Source organism: Lutjanus erythropterus, chromosome 23 (genome assembly GCF_056507025.1).
Source record: "Lutjanus erythropterus isolate fLutEry1 chromosome 23, fLutEry1.hap2, whole genome shotgun sequence".
NCBI lineage: Eukaryota > Metazoa > Chordata > Actinopteri > Lutjaniformes > Lutjanidae > Lutjanus > Lutjanus erythropterus.
The window spans coordinates 26737189-26756797 of NC_139339.1; the positions used below are offsets into that span (position 1 = coordinate 26737189).

The 19609-nt window shown below is 40.0% G+C and overlaps 1 protein-coding gene across 1 annotated transcript; it reads left to right on the forward strand.

Annotated features, from left to right (window-relative positions):
- Nucleotides 1–2167: 2167 nt before the first annotated feature.
- Nucleotides 2168–19323, forward strand: rab1ba (zRAB1B, member RAS oncogene family a). The gene is made up of 6 exons (XM_084712992.1): nt 2168–2492; nt 10215–10287; nt 10437–10532; nt 15474–15569; nt 16610–16741; nt 18740–19323. The coding sequence occupies exons 1-6, from the start codon at nt 2479–2481 to the stop codon at nt 18932–18934; spliced, it is 606 nt and encodes a 201-aa protein (XP_084569118.1). The 5' UTR covers nt 2168–2478; the 3' UTR covers nt 18935–19323.
- The last annotated feature ends 286 nt before the right edge of the window (nt 19324–19609 follow it).

The following is a 19609-nucleotide window of genomic DNA, read 5'->3' on the forward strand; positions in this document are numbered from 1 at the left end:
TGTGTCCAAAAGTGGTATAATTCAACGAGGCACAACTCCTGCTAGGGCTGGATGATTTATGGGCATTTATTGTCCAGTTATAATGAGAAAGTGACTATATTCTATGATTAACAGAGCTGGGACCAAGCCACTTTTGAAGTCTTAAGTACGTTTCAAGTCTTTGAACTCAAGTTCCAGTTAAACAGGCAAGTCCCAAGTCAAGACTGACTAGCCACAAGTCACTTTGAGTTCTGAGTCCTAAACAAGTCATAATGTAACAGTGAGTTTCCAGCCTCATTGATTTACAAAGTTGCTTCACTGTTAAGCTAACATTAGCTAAGCATTAGCTTGCTAACTGTGTTAATATTAGCCGTAACTTACTGTTCTTTGTGCAGCTTCAAATCTCATATGACAATGGAAGTTGTTGCATCTCTGTCTGTAATTTTTGACCCATGTGTTTTTATAATGACTTTAGTTCACCAACAAGTTTTTGTAGCAAATGAAATGATCTTTGGTATCAATTTCCCAGCTGGAGCTCTGTAACGTAATGTTCCAGAGGTGGGACCGGTCTCAAGTCTCAAGTCTTTGCACTGAAGTCGTTGACCACCTCCTAGTTTTTTGTAAGTGAACAAAATTATCTTTGGCATCATTTTCGCCCAACTGGAGTGCAGTAACATAACAAGAGAGGTGGTCCCTGTTTTGCAAGTCAAAAGTCAGTCTTAAGTTTTTGCACCCAAGACCCAACTGAAAGTCCCAAGTCAAGACTGACAAGTATCAAGCCCTAAATGCATCAAAATGTGCTCTTTAACACCTTAACAAAAGAGTCTCAACTTCCTGTTCTTTGTACAACTTCAAATGTCGAATGAACTTGGAAGTTTTTGCATCTCCTACTATAATTTTCGACCCACACATTAAGCATAATGCAATTTTTTGTTTTCTAATGACCACTTTGTAGTTTTGTACACAAATGAAATGATCTCTGGTATCAGTTTTTCCAACTGGAGATCAGTAATGTAACATTAGGTCTTCTTGGTTCTCTCCTGGAACTTGATTGGATGCTGTTGGATTGATTCAACCAAAGTGGATCTGGGGAATTAAGTGCAGACTTGGTGAGAATGGATGGTGTTAACATTAGTTGATTCAGGAAATTAAGGGAGATTAATTGATTTGTGAATTCACCCTTTTTAAGAAACAGACCTTTTAATATTTGGGTTTCGGGGAAGCGATCAAGTATTTTTCAAGACAGAAGGCTCAAGTCCAAGTGAAGTCATGAACTATTGGTGTTATAGTCCAAGCCAAGTTGAAAATCTTTTTTTGATTTTGTCAAATCGGGTCATTAAATTTGTAACTGAAGTCTGACTCAAGCCCAAACTTGAGTCCAGAACTCTGAATGTTGAAGGACAAGTGTGTAGGATTTTTATTGCATAGCAATGAGCTTGTAGACTCACCATCCTCTCCCAAGCCTGTAGTAGGGCCTATGGTGGCAATGAAACTTGAGAAAAACACAGACGGCCATATCTCGACCCAGTCTAGAGGCAGTGTTTGGTTTGTCTGTTATGGGTTACTGAAAAAGCACAGTGGCCAACGCAGAAGAGGACCCACACCCTACAAAGGGCACATTCTAAGGTAACAAAAACACAGTTGTTATTTTCAGGTGATTATACACTAATGAAAACATACTTATCAGTATTATATTCCATTTTTACTATATTCTGCCAATAAATCTCCATAAATCTTATGCACTCGTCCTTTAAAATATTGTGACTCACAGTTTCTCTGTATTAAGGATGATAAAAAGTATTTTCATGAAATAAATGAAAAAGTCAAACACAATCTTCACTATAACACCTATACAAAGAGAGATTTAGACTACAAATGTGAATTAAATAAATTTAAATAATTTAATTAAATAATTTAATTTAAAGAAATTTAAATAATTTAGTGACTATTTTATCTCATTAATAGGCCTAGTATATTAATATTTGATCATTAACATTAATTTTGTCCCCATCATCCAGCCCTAGCAGCTGCTTGAAAAAAGATAATATATTTTTCTGTGAAACGGTTTATCCTGCTCTCCCCAGTGAATGCTGTACAGTATGTAGTTGTTTTTCAAATTCATTTTGTAATAAACTACAAATCCCAGCAGTGGTCTAGTTCTAGATTTGTCCGGTTTTCTGAGTAGTGACACGTCACCACACGTCACTACCGCACCTGCGCAGCCATCTTGAGCTTCTAGCAAGCAACGGACAGAGAAAGGCAGAAAAAAGGAGTAAAACAGAGCAGCCTGAGCTGAAGGAACAGGGATATGTCCGCTAGAACCAAGTCTACATGAGACAGTAACGGTGGAACAAAGAGGAACGAGCATAGGACGGTGACGGAGACGGTCTATCAGCCAGCTGAGTGCCTCGGATACCCGGACCTACAAGTCATCTTCTCTGACCGGAGGAGGAAGGAAGAGTCGAGTCGGCGACAGAAAAACACGTCCAGAGTGAAACCATGAATCCTGAATAGTGAGTTAAAGGCGTCACTGTTGTGTTCAGTTACTAACCATTAACATTATGCGGTTTTTGGCGTCACTTCGTGTTAATAACGCTTGGCTAATTGTTCTGTCGTTAGAACATACAGGCGAACATGATCCGGCTGGCTGTGGTGAACAGGGCGCGGACTGCTCCTTTAATGTGACAGGCTCGCGAGCGTGTTTTCTCCGAACGTCAGCTGACAGCAGCTCGTGCCTCACCGTGTCGGCTGTGGCACGCGACCTTTCACGGGACAAATAAACGAACAATTCAGCGTGTAAAACTCATAATAAATCCACGCTAACGTTAGAGTGCAAAACGCTGCCCCAGCACACCGTATTGAGTAGAATATGTGTAACGTTACCACGGCAGTAACGTTACCCGAAGTAGTGAAGTAACAGATGTGGGTGTCTGACCTGTAGCCTGGATGCACACCAGCCTGATGGTCTCATGTGGACGCATACGGTTAAGTTGACGTCTTTACAGGCACAGGTGCGTGTTATTCATAATGGAACACCACTACCGAAAGTAAACCAAAAACATTTAGGCAAGTCAGAATTATGTGATACTTTTTTTTGAGCTTTCACAGAACATTCACACAGTGAGGTTTTTGATTAAAAAAAAAAAAAAAAAAATAGGGCTGTGAATCGGCAAGAATGTGGCGAAGCATTATGTATCATGATACGATTCAATATATTGAGATACTGTAAACAAGGTGATATATTGTTATTTTTCTAATCTAATTTGGGAAAACTGTCATTTCCATTGCTGCCCGTAAAACCCAAAATATCTCCATGATCAGTCATAGTCAATTAATTTGCAGTTTATTTTACAAAAACCGTCATATATAAAGCAGTCATTCACAGAGACTGGGTCATGACCCACAACAGGACACACAGGAGATTTTATATGTTTTGGTCACCAATTAAATAAAAGACCATAAAAAGAAATTCCACAAATGTAAGATTTATACCTGTGGTACACCTTTTAGAAAGCATTTAAAATGTGTTTGTTTTACTGATGTGAGGAAATAAACATAATTCTGCCTAATGAGATGAGATGGCCTGTTAACTCAGTTTAAATGCATTTATTTCTCATTTATAAAGTGTTTAACGTATCTGTATGTTTTTAGTTATCTAGATAATATAAGGTGATGCAGAAATGGCAGTAGCAATAAGGAATGTTCATTTATGCACAAATGAACTCTTCCCAAGTTTTATTTCTAAGGCCTGTTGTGAATTGGGTCACGATTATCAAGTGATACCCTAGAAAAAAGTTTGGGAAACACTGGCATAAATAACACACCACCATAAGCTTGAAATATATGATGATATCTAGTCTCATACCGTGATACCAATATATTGCCCATCCCTATTTTTACTTCATAATTTGAACTTTTTATCTCATAATTATTAGAGACAGACAGATATTTTTAGGTTGACCGATATTATTGGCCTGATACTGGTCTAGCATATATATCTTGGTCTATATCTGTATCGGCTTAAATGTTGTCCGATATATTTTTTTGTACAACATAAAGCGGATTGTATGTTTCATTGCACTGATGTAATTTTGGATTTCATTATTGATATCCAAATTTATTTCCTCCCTAATATCGGTGTTGGTGTAGGCCACTAAAACCCTGTATTAGTCAGTCTTTAATCATTATGACTTTTTATCTCATAAATTCATCCTTTTATCTCATAATTAGGACTCACCATGAAGATATTTGTCTTCAGTAATACAGACATGTTTCAAGTGTTCAGTACTCAAAATTTTCCATAAATGCATCATATTGGTTTTTATTTCTGAAAAATTTTAGCTTTTAGAAAAAGTGTCCCTTACACTACAGGCTTACCAGCAAAGTGGACTGTTTGCATATCAATTATTTGTACATTTATCGAGCTACGACTGTATTTGGTTTGTGCTGAATTAAAATGTGATTGCCATACTGGTGTATCTACTAAGTCCATTGTGGAGCTCATCTGTGCTAACGTCAGATGATCCGACAGGTAGCAGATGTTTGACCTGCAGCCCTGAAATGAGAGGACACCCTTCTGTCACTGAATCCCTCTGTTGGTGCCGAAATGTCACACTGTCAGCCTCTGCTAGCCCTTTGAATCCTGAAGAAACCCTGTCTAACTAGCTTAGCTAACACCTCCACACCCTTAGCAGACGGTCTTTATTCCCTTGTATGTTTACACACACTGTCTAAGCCTGTCTCTAGTTAAATAGGCCTTAATATTGCTTATGATCACACTCCTCATCTTAGGTGGTGGTTAGAATGCTTGATTGGGCAGGTTATCCATCCTCAAGCATTTGGGGCCACTTTTTCATAAGGCACTTCTTGTAAAATGTGTAACTAATGGGTTTATTAAAGATTGGCAGATCATTTCCTAATGCTTTATAGTGCATCTGTCAAATCCACAGAACACCGCCACAGATCACCACCTTTTAGTTACCAGACTATAAAAAAATCAAATTGACTTGTGTTAATCTTCCTGAACTTGCTCGCTTTGTTAGGGGATCGGTATTGTTTGACCAGACATCTTCAGGGTTTTCTCTTGATTTATTTATTTATTTATTTTTTTGTGTTAAAGGTGGTCATCAAATGCTTTATGCGGAGCAACTTGAGGGCAGACAAAGAAACATGAGAGAAAAAGGTGACAAAAGGGAACAGAGCCTAATATTGAAATAGAATTTTCCATAAAAATATTCACATGAAACAGAAGAAGCACTAAAATTAAATAAAAAGAGGTGTGTCCTGTGTGTTCAGTGTAGTAATACATTTCAGTATTGATTTGGAGTCATTATGTCATATGACATGGAAGGATTTGAAAAACTGGAAAATATTTTAAATTCAGATACTTATGTGAAATAAAGTTTTTACACATTAGCAATCAAAACAGGTGTGTTACATGAGACCGCTGTTTTTTAAAAATCATAATTTCCACCAATTTCCAACCAAAGTCAACACAAAGGTTTTGAAAATACCATTGTGCCATTCAAATGGTAATTTACTGACGGCCCCTAAGTGAGACCCCTGTGGTGAAGAGCTAGGGTGCTGAGGTCAGCTTGCCATCGTTGTCTTTCACACCTGAATAGGGCTGCAACTAACAATTGTTTTCATCATCAATTAATCTGTTGATTATTTCCTCGATTAATCAGGACGAGGATGTCCTCAATTGGCTTGTTTTGTCCACAACTCAAAGATGTTTTGTCAGAGAGGAGTAAAGAAACCAGAAAATATTCACGTTTAAGAAGCTGAAATCAGAAAATTTTGACTTTTTTTTTCTTAAAAAAAATACTCAAACCGATTAATTATCAAAATAGTTTCCAACTAATTTAATACTTGATTGATAATCGGTTACGCAATTAGTCGCTGCAGCTCTACATCAGTAGTTTGGTTCATTTGGTCCAGAGCAACTTGCATCATCAGGACCCATGTGGGGAAATTAAATTCTGGTGACTAACAAAAGTTTATGCAACACTTTAATGCTTCTGATGTGCAGATTTATGTTCTGTGGTGTCACAAACAAATAACTGATTATAAGCATTAATAGTATAATTAGACTGCAGATGGTGTGCATGTTATGAAAACTGTAATCACTAACAAGTAGAGACCAGACGAAAAGGAGGCGTCTGGTACAGTAATTATTCTGGGTTTATTACTGTGGGATCACTGTCACACTTTTTAATGGACTGAAAGAACTAACAAATAACCCACAGCAGGATACAAACACAGCAATTTGAACAGCTTTTGACCTGATAATCAGAGCAAATATCTACACTGACGTGCATACGTCTTTTCCAAATGATCTGGCCCAGATTTCAAAAAGTGTCGACTGAAGTTTGATATCCAGTCCCATTTACTTCTGTATCCTAAGCTAACCCAGCGTTAGCTTTCATTACAAGCACACATTCATTTGATCTCACAGAAACTGTAAATGCATTGCACTTGTTATAAGTGCACCAAAGCCGCTGCTGATAAAAGGCACAATAGTTTTGGCGTTAAAAAAAGTCAGCCATGGAGTTAAATAGGAAAGAGAAAACCCTGATCTTGAGCAAAAGGTTGCAGAGCATCTTGACTGCAATGCATCGGTTAAGGGAGGGAGGGAGGGAGGGAGGGAGGGAGAGAGAGAGAGAGAGAGAGAGAGAGAGAGAGAGAGAGAGAGAGAGAGAGAGAGAGAGAGAGAGAGAGAGAGAGAGAGAGAGAGAGAGAGAGAGAGAGAGAGAGAGAGAGAGAGAGAGAGAGAGAGAGAGAGAGAGAGAGAGAGAGAGAGAGAGAGAGAGAGAGAGAGGGAGGGAGGGAGGCAATGACATGCAGCAAATGGGTGACAGGCGTGAATTGAACCAGCGACCGCTGCAGAGGACCAATAGCCTCGTACATGGGGCGAATGCTCTACCAACTGAGCTATGGGAGCATCCCATATCTTTGTATTTTGAACAGAACAAGACATTTTAGGTCGTCACCTTGGGCTTTGGACAACAGTGATTGACATTTTTCACTATTTATTGCCTTTTTGTGGACCAAACCACTATTCCATTAATAATTGATTAATCGAGAAAATAACTCACAGATTAATTGATGAAGAAAATAATCATTTGTTGCAGCCCTACCATTTTTAGTACTTTTTGCTGTTTCATTTGATAAGCCATGATAAAATTCCAGATGATTTGTATTACCCTGTCAAATTCTAATTAGCCTAATAACTGTTTGATTACAGTGCTTTGAAAAACTCATAATAAATACTGTCCAGTGCAGCAGCAATGTAGAAAATTTCAGTCGATTTTATCAAAACAGTGCTAATACTGATGATTGTGATAATTTTGGTAACTCTAATCATGATATGACATTTTCATACCGTTTCATCTCTACTACAGACCAATTCGGCGTGTATGCAAGTTTTGGTGTACAGGACCTGCTCTATACATGATGAGGCTTTTACATCAGTGTACAACAGTGTGTTTTACGTTAGTATGTCCCTGCTTATTTACTTGGCTTCAAGGCTCTTGTCAGAGTCACAACATGCATACATACTATATTCGATATTTTAAGTCTCAAATTATTTAAAATATTGACAGTTTTATGTTATTTTATTCTTTTAGACAACAACATTTAACATCTGAAAATGTTAACTTGCTTTGTTAAATCAAAACATATTTCTGTAGAAGAAGTGATATATCAGAAAAAGTCAACTTTTTTAAAAATCAAAACAGAATCTTTGGCACTGTTTTGGCACCAATCTTGAAAAGTTTGAAAAGATAAACAGCCCCACTTATCTGGCAGTAAAAACTATTAATGTTGCCACTATGAGTATTTTTAGTTTGCAGTTTAACTGCCTCTTTCATATCAGCCAGTTTAAATAAATATCAGGCCATGCACTTAAGGAGGTCTATGGATTGCTTGTTGAGATGAACGATAACTGATGGACCTGTCATGGAGGCCCTCAGCATCAGCCCACATCAACAGCAGCTGTAGTCCTGTAGAAATGTGAGCGGGGCTGATTGCAACAGGGCTGTTGCACTCAGTGTTTGTGAGATATTGTCAGTTGATCAAGTGTCAGGCTGCGATCCATGGCAGGTCTCAGTTTCCTATGACACAAGAATAGCAGTGGCATTGGGCAATTCTCTACAGCTGTCTGTACTGTGTGTCACATTCATGTGATGTTGTTTTCCTCGCAGTGATTGGGTGGGTTGGGGGTGGGGGATGGTGTTCTCATTTCACAAACTTAAACAGAAAAGATGTTAATATTCCACAAGATATGGTATAAAAGTGTATTATGTAGGTATCGGTGCTGGAGGTCAGGTATGGACACTGAAATCAAAAATGTTCAAATGTTACCCAGTCATAACTCCAGGGCCAGATTAGCCTGCCGGAGGGTCCGGGCACAAATGTGCTGATTGGCCCCTGTTACTCCTCCTGTTAGTCCCATTCTCTGTGGATTCTGTAGAGTTTGTCTGTGCTTGAATACTACCTGAACCTAGAACTGCTGTATGGTAATTTAATTACTAGGGCTGCCCCAACTAGTCAAATAGTAGCTGTTACTTCAAGCCATTAGATGACTAATTGCATGTTAATGATATTAAAATTTTGATTATTTATTTTTTGGGGCACAAAGCAAGCCACCTGCTCAATGCTATGGAAAAATAGTAGTGAAAAATACATGGGAATAAATAACTTCAAACTTCACAAAAAATAAAACTCACAAACTTAAGAACACGATGGATGATTATTGTCACAAAATAACTGTCGACAAACTCACTTCTCAACTGCTTCACACCTCCTCTCCCTACCTGAACCCATCATGTCTTACCATCCTAGAAGGCAGGCCCTGGTCAGATTCCACCATAAATCACCTTGGTACTGTATTCCCAGTCCTCAAACTGGCATCCAACAGTCTTGGAGGCTGTGTCCCATTGTAATTGGGCCACTTACTGAACTAACTAGCTAATGCAAGCTACAGCACAGTTGCCAACAGTGTGCCGGTGAGTACAGTGGCTGCTGAGCCCGCTTCGTTTGCCTGTTCGCCCAGCTCCGGTTCTGTAGCTAATTGCAGCAACACTCCTTGCCAGCATTGTCTGCTTGGATTTGAAAACCTCCCCCTTCCACAGGTCCAAAGCTCCTGTGCTAACACTGTAAACAAATACCAAAACTCCTGTGGTTCCAGTTTAGGGATGTGTGCGATTAGTTTACTACACAGTCAGCACCAGAAACACTAGTCAGTTAAACTATTTATCAGTATTTTATTCATGCATGATGCCAGTTAACTGTTGCCTGATGTTATGCAGCCGCCTGCCACTAGTCAGATGACAGCTCATAAAACCAGCACTGTTTTAATCTATAAAATGGAAATAATGTTGAATGTAGACTGTGACTGAATAAAGTGGTATATAATCTCTCGACTGGAGCAACATGTGACCACATGAAGCACAGACACGGACATTAACCTGCAAGCAGAGCAAGCTGTTACAGCTAGCACTGCTAACGTTAGCCACACTGTGTAAAAACCTGGCAGCTAATGTCACAGATGGAACTTGGACTGTACTCTGTGTACAACTGATTTAATGAGCCACAAATTAAGACAAAAGTGCTAATAGACATTATAAACTACAGCTTTGACTACTGTTGATGCGCTGGGCAGCCATCTTGGATTCTGTGGTGGTGAGGTTTGTCTGACTGTCCGAGTAGGGCTTCAAGGGGCATTACAATTGAAATTTCCAACTGGGAGCCAGGAAATTCTGACTTCCCAGTACAAATGGATAGCACCATAAGACGCTTCTCACTGACTAACAGTCTAGTCAAGTATTAGGGGGTAGCCATTTTAATTATTTTACAGTTGCATTTGTGCCATTAACCCACTCTGGAAGAAACATTTTTGATCTGAGTGTTTCTGTTTTATCCAGTACAGCTTTTCTGGCCTCGATGACACTGGTTTAGAGGCCAGGAAACTCACAAACTACTTGCATTCATTGTAAATCATCTCACAAGTCAATCAAATCTGTGCACTGCATGCAGTGGGATTTGTTGAGTTGTATTGTAGCCAGCAAAGAAAGACATGAAATATTGTTCATGTATCTGTACCAACAGTGAGATATAATTATTTTTACTGTTATTAAATAATCTCAGCTTCAGTGTATGAGTGTTTTCAGTTAACTTCTCACACAGTAATCACACAGCAGCACGTCTTCTGACCTGGACTTTTTGTCTTTCAGTGACTACCTGTTCAAGCTCCTGCTCATCGGAGACTCTGGAGTAGGAAAGTCCTGTCTTCTGCTGCGCTTTGCTGTAAGTAATTCTGTGTGCGTCAGCCTCTAAAATATGTTTTTTTCATTACTGTGAGCCTTGAAATGTGTCTGTTCCTACGGCAACCTCTGCTCTGACCTCATTGAGCCGCTGGCCTGACCCTATCCTGTTCTCCTTCACTTTATCTGCAGGACGACACCTACACAGAGAGCTACATCAGCACCATCGGAGTGGACTTCAAGATCCGCACCATCGAGCTGGATGGCAAGACCATCAAACTGCAGATTGTGAGAACACACACACACATTGAACACTCTCTGTAACACTCACCTGAGCTCGGGCTCAGATCCAGCCATTGTTATCAAAACACATGAGAGGCATGTTGTGTGTGTGTGTGTGTGTGTGTGTGTGTGTGTGTGTGTGTGTGTGTGTGTGTGTGTGTGTGTGTGTGCGTGCGTGCGTGCGTGCGTGTGTTTTGCATTCAGGCCCAGCTGTAACTGGATGCTGTTTTAGTTAGGGGAACAGGCTGTGCCACCTCACAGACATCCAGTGTGTTGAGCAGACGTAGCTCAGCCTCATGCATACACGCAACATTCAAAACACACTGTACAGAGTAGGCCTATTTCTTTGCTTTTTATACACTACTCTAAACACAAACACAGACACACACCCCCCAAGGTTTTTTGAAGTGTCCAAAATGGTTGTTTAAGTTGCTAACTGCAATGATTACTCAGCATTGGTCATGCTAGGAGGAGCCACATTGTATTCTCTCTACATTACAAACGTAACTGCCTGTCTTAAGAGAAGAAATAAAGAGAACACACACTAGAAAAAATCTGTCAGTAGTAGGTTTTGTTTTGTTTTTTTTTTGCTCTTTGAATGTGTCCATTTTGAAAGACATATTTTATGCCTGCGTCTGTCAGCAAGCCATCATGATTAGAGTGGGCAGAATAATGTTAATTCCACTGTAGAGACTTGATGCTCTCTGCAATTAGCTAGAAAAAATGTGTGCATATATCAATATCAGCATCGACAGTCATCCAAAATGAGTTTGAAAATCAGCATGTTTGATATGGCATAAAACCCTTATTATGTATTCCAAATTCTAGATATACTGCATGTTGTACTGTACTGCAGCAGGGCCACCCTTACCATGTCATGTAACTAAAACTGTGTCATTTTTATTAGCAGTTTGGTAGCAAGTGGGCAACAATGGAAGAAGTGAAGCTGATGTTGTTGTTGATTTTCTTATTTGAAGTAGTGTGTCCCCTCAGAGTCGATGTAAGGCAGGAGTGGACAGACATGGATGTACAATCCCAATTCCAAAACATTTTGAGTTAACAAGTCTATTTAAACCTATATTTAATCGAATGAAGTACAAATACAAGACATTTAATGTCTGGATGGATACATTTTAGTGTTTGTTGAAAATATACACTCTTTCTGAATTTGATGTCAGCAACATGTTGATAAAAAATTGGGACAGGAGCATGTTTACCACTGTAATACATCACCTTTTCTTTTAATAACACTCAGTCAGTGTTTGTGAACTGAGGACACTAACTGAAATTTTGAAAGTGAAATTCTTTCTCATTCTTGCTTAAGAGACTTCAGGTGCTCAACAGTCCGGGGTCTTTGTTGTTGCATGTAGTACTTCATAATGTGCTACACATTTTCAGTGAGAGGCAGGTCTTGACTGCAGGCAGGTTAGTCTAGTACCTGAACTCTTTTACTATGAAGCCATGCTGTTGTAAAAACATGCAGAATGTGTCTTGGCATTGTCTTGCTGAAATTAGCAGGGACGTCTCTGAAAAAGACATTGTGTGGATGGCAGCATATGTCGCTCCAAAACCTGTCAGCATTAATGGGGCCTTCACAGATGTTATCCAAGATGCCATGGGCACTCACACACCCCAGTCCTATCACAGATGCTGTCCATTGAAGTTAGCGCTGGTAACAATCTGGGTCCCTTTTCCCAGAACCTTCGTAGCGCTACGTGCATAGTAAGTTGTATCTTAAGGTCTCCCTTAAGCTTACGGGCTGTTTCCCAGAGTGTCCTTAGCTAAGATATATCTTCTGAAGGTATATCTTAAGAAGGGCTGTCTGAACCACTCGTAAGCTGTCTCTTAGTGATGCGCTCTGTTCATCTTAACAGAGTTTACCTTTATTAGGCCAAAATTATGCTTTTTAAATGGACAGTTGCAGTATAATTCACATCTAGATTCCTTGCGCAAATTACATAATTAGTTTAAAATTAACCTCATGAAAAATAATAATGAATAATGAATATTATGAAAAAAATATTTTTATTTATTCATGTATTTATTCATTCATTCATTCATTTATTCATTTATTTATTTATTTATTTGTTTGTTTGTTTGTTTAATGGAGCTGACTAACTGACGATATGTTTTTTCTGACTAGGCTACAGTCTGTTCCCCACCACTTTGACAAATTGATTCGTCTAATGAGGCCGGCTGGAAACTAATCAAGCGGGCATCACCAGCTATATAAGCGACTGTGCGCATCGCCTCTGTTTGCTTCATTGTGGACTAGATTATGGCTGTAATACAGCGTATCGTTGCGCTCAATCAAATGAACCAAAGGCATCGCCATTTGGTTCATGTCAACCATTTTATAAGGACAAACTTAAGTCCGCTTGATGTCCTCTCAGACAGTGCCATCCTGTCCCAAGTACCGGCTGCCACGTGAGGAGATCTTGAATCTGCTTACACTTGTGTCCCCGTACATTTAGAGCTACCAAATGCAACTTCCCTCTCAGCCCAGAGGTACAGCTTCTGGCAGCTTTGCGTTTTTACGCAGTGGGTAGTTTCTTGGAGGTGGTGGGAGTCGGATTCGGGCTGAGCAAGGCATCGGTTTCATGGAGTGTGGAGGCTGTGACCAGGGTCCTTGTGCGTCATGCACAAGGGGACATCAAGATGCCTGCAAGGAGAGAGGACATCATAGAGGCACACCAGAGCTTCCACATTATGGCTGGCATTCCCCAGGTGATTGGACTGTTGGATGGGCGGCCAGGCCTTCATATTTTCATCCTGCGTAAGGGATATTCCGCCATCAACACCCAAGTGGACCACAGAGGGCTCTTTGGGGATGTTGTTGCCAAGTGGCCCGGCAGCACGCACAACAGTTAAATCTGGGCCGACTCGGCTGTGGGACAAGATGCTGCTGTTTTTTCCTCGGGGATAGTGGCTACCCGCTCCGAAGCTACCTGCTGTCATCGTTGTCACACAGCGTTGCTGTTCATGCGCGAGCACGTCTTCCTCCGGAGGAGAATGAAGGAGAAGATGACGATGCATACGATGATGGTGTCAACCCCCCGCCCGAACGTCGTGCAGCACTGTACAATGCCGGTTTTCAAACAAGACAAAACATCATAAACAGTTTTGCCTGAAGTTCCTGATTTTTCTCCTCCACTTCTCCTGTGCAAACGGTCCATGTCCCACAGTCACCAAAGCATCACAATGACCCTTTATTTCTCCCCACAATAAGCCCACTATCATAAAGCGTGCATCATCAATTAATACACTTTCAGGAGGACAGCTCCAACTTAAGATGTACCTTAGCAGCTCTTCGTAAGAGCACCTGCTAAGGGACAGTTCGGGAAACACTTGTAGGAAAAGAAGTTCCTTTGCTAAGGTATATCTTAGAGACCTTCGTAGAGTGCTAAGATACATCGAAACTGGGAAATGCGGCCCTGGATGGTCCTTTTCCTCTTTAGCCTGGAGGACAGGACGTCCATGATTAGTGAAAACAATCTGAAATGTGGACTCAGTCAGTCAGTCAGTCCATCTCAGATGAGCTCAGGTCCAGAGAAGTCTGCAGTGTTTCTGGATGTTGTTGATATATGTCTTTCTCTTTGCATGGTAGAGTCTTAACTTCCATTTGTAGATGCAGAGACAGACTGTGTTTACTGACAACAGTTTTCCAAAGTGAGGATTCTTTATACAATTATGCCATTTTTAGTGCAGTTTTTAATGCAGTGCAGCTTGAGAGGTCAAAGGTCACAGACATTTAATGTTGATCTTCAGCCTCGCCCCTTACGTGCAGAGATTTCTCTGGATTCTCTGAATCTTTTGATGATATTATGGATTATAGATGGTGAAATCTCTAAATTCTGTGAAATTGTGAGTTGAGAAATGCTGTTGACTGCTTTCCTATGCAGTTTTTCCACAAAGTAATGACCCCAGCCCCACCCTTGGTTGTGGACCACTGAGCCTTTCGAGAATTCGCCTTTCATAACTAATCATGATGCTGTTTACAGGTCACAGATTAACTTGTTTTTATTTTATTTATTTATTTATTTATTTTTTGAGCATCCTATAACTTTCTCAGTCTTTTGTTGCTCCTGTCCCAATGATTTTGAAACATGTTGCAGGCTTCAAATTTAGAATGAGTGTATATTTACAAAAAACATAAAGTTGATCAGTTTGAACATTAAATCTCTTGTCCTTATCGACCTAGGTTGAAAAAGATTTGCAAAATATTGTGTTCCATTTTTATTTGCATTTTACACAGCGTTCCAACTTTTTTGGATTTGGGATTCTAAATGACAACTTGACTGGATGGCAAAGGCTGCAACTGCAAAGCACTAATTTTAGTTTTAAAGTATTGCTTGTCCTGGTCCTTTGTTGTGGTCATTCTTTTTCTGATGTGACATCACATTGTGCTTGACCAATCACGTCACGTAGCAGTGCCTCCAACCCCTGAAGGTACCTGACACTTGGATTTAGTATCACTTCTGAAGCAGTGCTCAAATATACTGGCAGGAGCTCACCTATGAGGGTGGAGAACAGCAGAAACAAAAGCAGAACCCATGACAATGACCACATGATACATTACATTTTGATTATCTGACATTTTGGGATAATCGGATAATATAATGTGCATGGAATAATGAAATTATACATGACTTATTGTATAATATTGGCCACCATGCTCTCTTAAGAACTAGCATCAGTCATTGAAAAACACAAAACTAAACAACAGAAACAACAAGAGCAGAAATTTAAAACAACAAAACCTGTATTCAAAATTTCAGTGTCATGGTGCGCACACCACCGCATTCACTTTCCTAAACCCTGTAGTCATTTCAGGCACAGTAAGTTTCCTTGATTTAAGTCCTGTCTTTATGAAATAGTATTTTTTTGTATTAACATCTGATCATTTCTCCCTTCCTGTTATTTTCTCTTTTTCCATGTCTCTCTCAGTGGGACACTGCAGGTCAGGAGAGGTTCCGCACCATCACTTCCAGTTACTACCGCGGAGCTCACGGCATCATAGTTGTATACGACGTGACAGATCAGGTGGGTCAGCAGCAGTCTGTACTGATTCATCACAGCGATGCAACATTAGTAGCAGTGTTGTGTTACTTTGCTCTATACTCAGAATGTTTCAAGGTTCACTTCCCTGTTCAAGTTTAAACTTCTGAGGTTAGAGCATGGAATTTTTCATTTGATGCTTTTTTCAACTTGTGTTCACTAATTAATAATGATACAAAACACCAGCACACATAAAGAAAACCAGAAAATATCCATGTTAAAAAAGATTAAATCAGAGAATTTGGATTTTTTTTCCTTAATTAATTGATGATTGAAATAGTTGGCGATTAATTTCATAGTCAATTACCTGTGGCAGCTCTAGTTGGGTTTAACAGTGAATTTGGAGAATTAATGTGTGAAAATAATGATCTTGTTAGACTTTATAATTGTGACAAAATAAAAAGACCACCTTAATAATTTGCAATTATCTGGCACAGTCTCATTAAATATTGAACATTAGAACGCTAGTAAAATGATTCGCTGCAGAGCTTTAGTGTTGAATTTCATAGATAGTGCAGGTGTGTGGAATGCCATTTTAGTTAGTATTCAATAAATACATACATGAATAAATATGGCTATGAAATAAATGTGACAATAAATATATAAATAAATTTAAATATAAATAAAAAGGTTTTATTTTTCAAAGAGCAGCTTTATTTCAGGGGACTTTAATTTCATAGTAAGTAAATAACAAATATAAGTAAACCTGTATTTTAAATAAAAACTTTTTAATTATTGTTGTTTAACTGATGACTCTTTAATATATTAATATTTACATTTATTTATATATCTGTTCTCCCATTTGTTTATTTCAGGATTTATTTCAAAGCCTTATTTCTTCATTTATTATTGACTAAAGTGGCATATTCCATACAGGTGTTATAATAACATTATAATAACATTCTGTGCTTTCCTCCTCTGTATGTTAGTATTGCAGAGGAATTCTTTTCTCCCTCCCACGGAAACCCTGTGAACTCAGCTGCAGTCCTGTGTGTCATGCTGATATTCTTGTTGTCATCATGCAGGAGTCTTATAACAACGTCAAGCAGTGGCTTCAGGAAATCGACCGCTACGCCAGTGAAAATGTGAACAAGCTGCTGGTGGGCAACAAGTGTGACCTGACCACGAAGAAAGTAGTGGACTACACAACAGCCAAGGTATGAAACAACATGGAGTTTATTGGCTTCAGTGAGGAAGGGATGCACATTTTATACTCTTCTTTAGGTGGATTAAAGGGACAGTTTAGATTATTTGAAGTGGGGTAGTATGAGGTACTTACCTAAAGTCAGTATATTACCTACAGTAGAGGGCGGTTGACACGTCCCTAGCAGGAGTACCGGTGTAGGAAGCTAAGGAATGTACTGCTGTGGACTGGGTCCTCAGCAAAACATACTTACAACATATTTTACAAAACACAAGATCAATTTCAGTGCAAGTTTATGCTATATTTAGAAAACATCACTGCTTTAACTTGCTATCAGCCTTTTCTGACAGGAAACTGCTTTAATATAAGCCAAACATCACTCACTCCAAAGCCACCAGAACACAGGAGTTGCTGGTCTACTGCTGCCTCAGTCAGTTAGTTTGTTCATGTTATTGAGTAACTTCAGTGTTTTAAAGGATTAATTCAGATTCTCCAAAGTCACAGAAAAGAGTAACTGATCAAGGAAGACTTGCTACTCCTGTCTTCTGCAAGGTAAAATGACTGATTTGCCTATGGAGTTTGGTTGGTTTGAAGAGAGCGATGTTTGGATTATGTAACGGTGGTTTCCTGTTAGAAAAGGCTGTCTGACAGCAAGGTAAAGCAGTGAAAATATTCTAAATATAGTGTACACTAGGGATGCACCGATACTGTTACAGGATTGGGTCTCTGTCTGATGCTGAGCTCATGTACTTATGCTTGTACTCCAATACCACCACACCTGACACCACTTTCAACACAAGCAACTTGATAAAACATCTAAAGAACCAACATGATGCAGAGTTCAATGAGTTTGCAAATGCCTACCTTCTTTTCTTTGTTGAGACTCATTTCACTTTGTACTAATGTCATCCCCTAATGACTGCAGGGACATACTGTAAAACACTGTCCAACTTAACCTGCCAAGGGAAAAAAGCTTCAGTCTCCATCTCTCTTTGGCAACTGCCTGTAAAATTGTTTAACAGTCCATGTAAAACTGAAACAAACTCAGAGTGGATCTGCAGACCCTAGCTCCTGTCCAATAAGTCCTGCTGGACGTAAACTAGTTGAATGCCTTGGCAAATTTATCCCATGATGAAGAAATAAACTCCGCAGCACAAGTCTGTAACTCTCTTTTCTTGGTTCTTAGCATTTTCCAGTCCTTTAGGCTGTGGGTAATGAACTGCTTCAACTTCTGTGTATACTTTTCTTTATTCTCCTGTTAATCTTCACCAAAACACCATGACAGTACAGTACACCCAGCAGGGTAAACACTCGATTGTTCCACTCATGATTACAGTAGCAGCAGGAAACATAAACAACAATTTGTTGTTGTTTTGAAAGTGAGGAACCTCTGATGAAGGGCTGCAACTAATGATTGTTTTCATTGTTGATTAATCAGTCGAGTATTTTCTTGATGGATCAATTGACCCTTTGCTAAACCCGTACCAAACAGTACCCATCCAATCATAGCCCAACTGTCCAACTGTAACTATAGCTGTCAAGCTTTCCATTTCCCTACATATTGAAGGTGTGCTGGAGGCTCTGAGGAGAGCTATAGTCAATGTTTCATGAGTCTGGGCGGTAGCGTCTTCTTTTGTCTCTCACAAACATAAAACACAAGAGTACATGTGTGGTGAATGGATTTAATCTGTCTTCAGCTACTCTAACATAAGCTGCGGACGTTAGCATGTCTAGCTAACACAAGCTTACTAGCTGCAGTAACTTTACTCTGTAGAGGGCCTAAAAGACAAAAGGGGTCGCAAACTGCACATTGCCATTTGTGATTTTGGGCCATACAAATAAAATTTAATTTGAATTTGAAGCACCTCATACAACCCCTCTTCAAATAATCTGAATGATCTCTGTACAAGTTTTATATCATTAAGAACAAAAATGTTGATGTTTCTTTGATGTTTTATGCATCAATAATCAAAATAGTTTTTTTAAGAGTTCCTTCCTTCTCTTCTGGCAGGAGTTCGCTGACTCTCTGGCCATCCCTTTCCTGGAGACGAGCGCCAAGAACGCCACCAACGTAGAACAGGCTTTCATGACCATGGCCGCCGAGATCAAGAAGCGCATGGGCCCCGGGGCCACAGCCGGTGGCGACAAGCCCAACTTGAAAATCGAGAGCACCCCTGTCAGGCAGTCCGGAGGGGGCTGCTGTTAAAGGACCCCTCGTCCCCCCACCATCACCTCCACCACCATCTCCACTTTCTTCCCCTTCTGTGTCGCTTCCCATCATCTCTGCCACCCTCACACCCCCACCATCTCCTCCATAACACCCCGCAACCCACACCCGACTCCCTGACGTCCCCCCGCTGTCGGCCTACCTGGAGATCCAGGGATGGTTGGCCACACAGAGTGTTAAGATCAGAACTTTGCAAGGGTTAATTCAGGCCTGTACCCCCACCAAACAACAGAGAGAGGAAAGAAACTGGTCTGTGAGGGAGGGACAGAAACGGACACAGAGACAGAAAGAAAAAAATATGGAGGAAGATTGATATTGATTTAGAGAGGGATGGAGGCAGTGGAAGATTAGGTTTAGATACCAGAGAGCTTATCTCAGCACACACACACACACACACACACACACACACACACACACACACAGTAGCGGGGTGGCAGGGGTTAAAGAGATTCAATCCTTATGGCTAAACACTTTCCTCCTCAGGCTGTGTCTGTCTTTGCTGATCTCATCTTATGGCAGCCCCCACACTTCGCCCATCCTAAACTTATTTATCTTACACACACATACACACACACACACACACACACACAGGCGCGGTGTGCTTGAGTCAGACACTGTAACTGCTCGGCACACAGTCAGAAGTGTTCCCGAATA

Bases quoted from the DNA above. Each gene is read 5' to 3' on its own strand.
- rab1ba (XM_084712992.1), top strand. The intron at 15,570-16,609 runs GTGGGTCAGCAG...GTCATCATGCAG, and splicing joins TATACGACGTGACAGATCAG to GAGTCTTATAACAACGTCAA. The intron at 16,742-18,739 runs GTATGAAACAAC...CTCTTCTGGCAG, and splicing joins TGGACTACACAACAGCCAAG to GAGTTCGCTGACTCTCTGGC.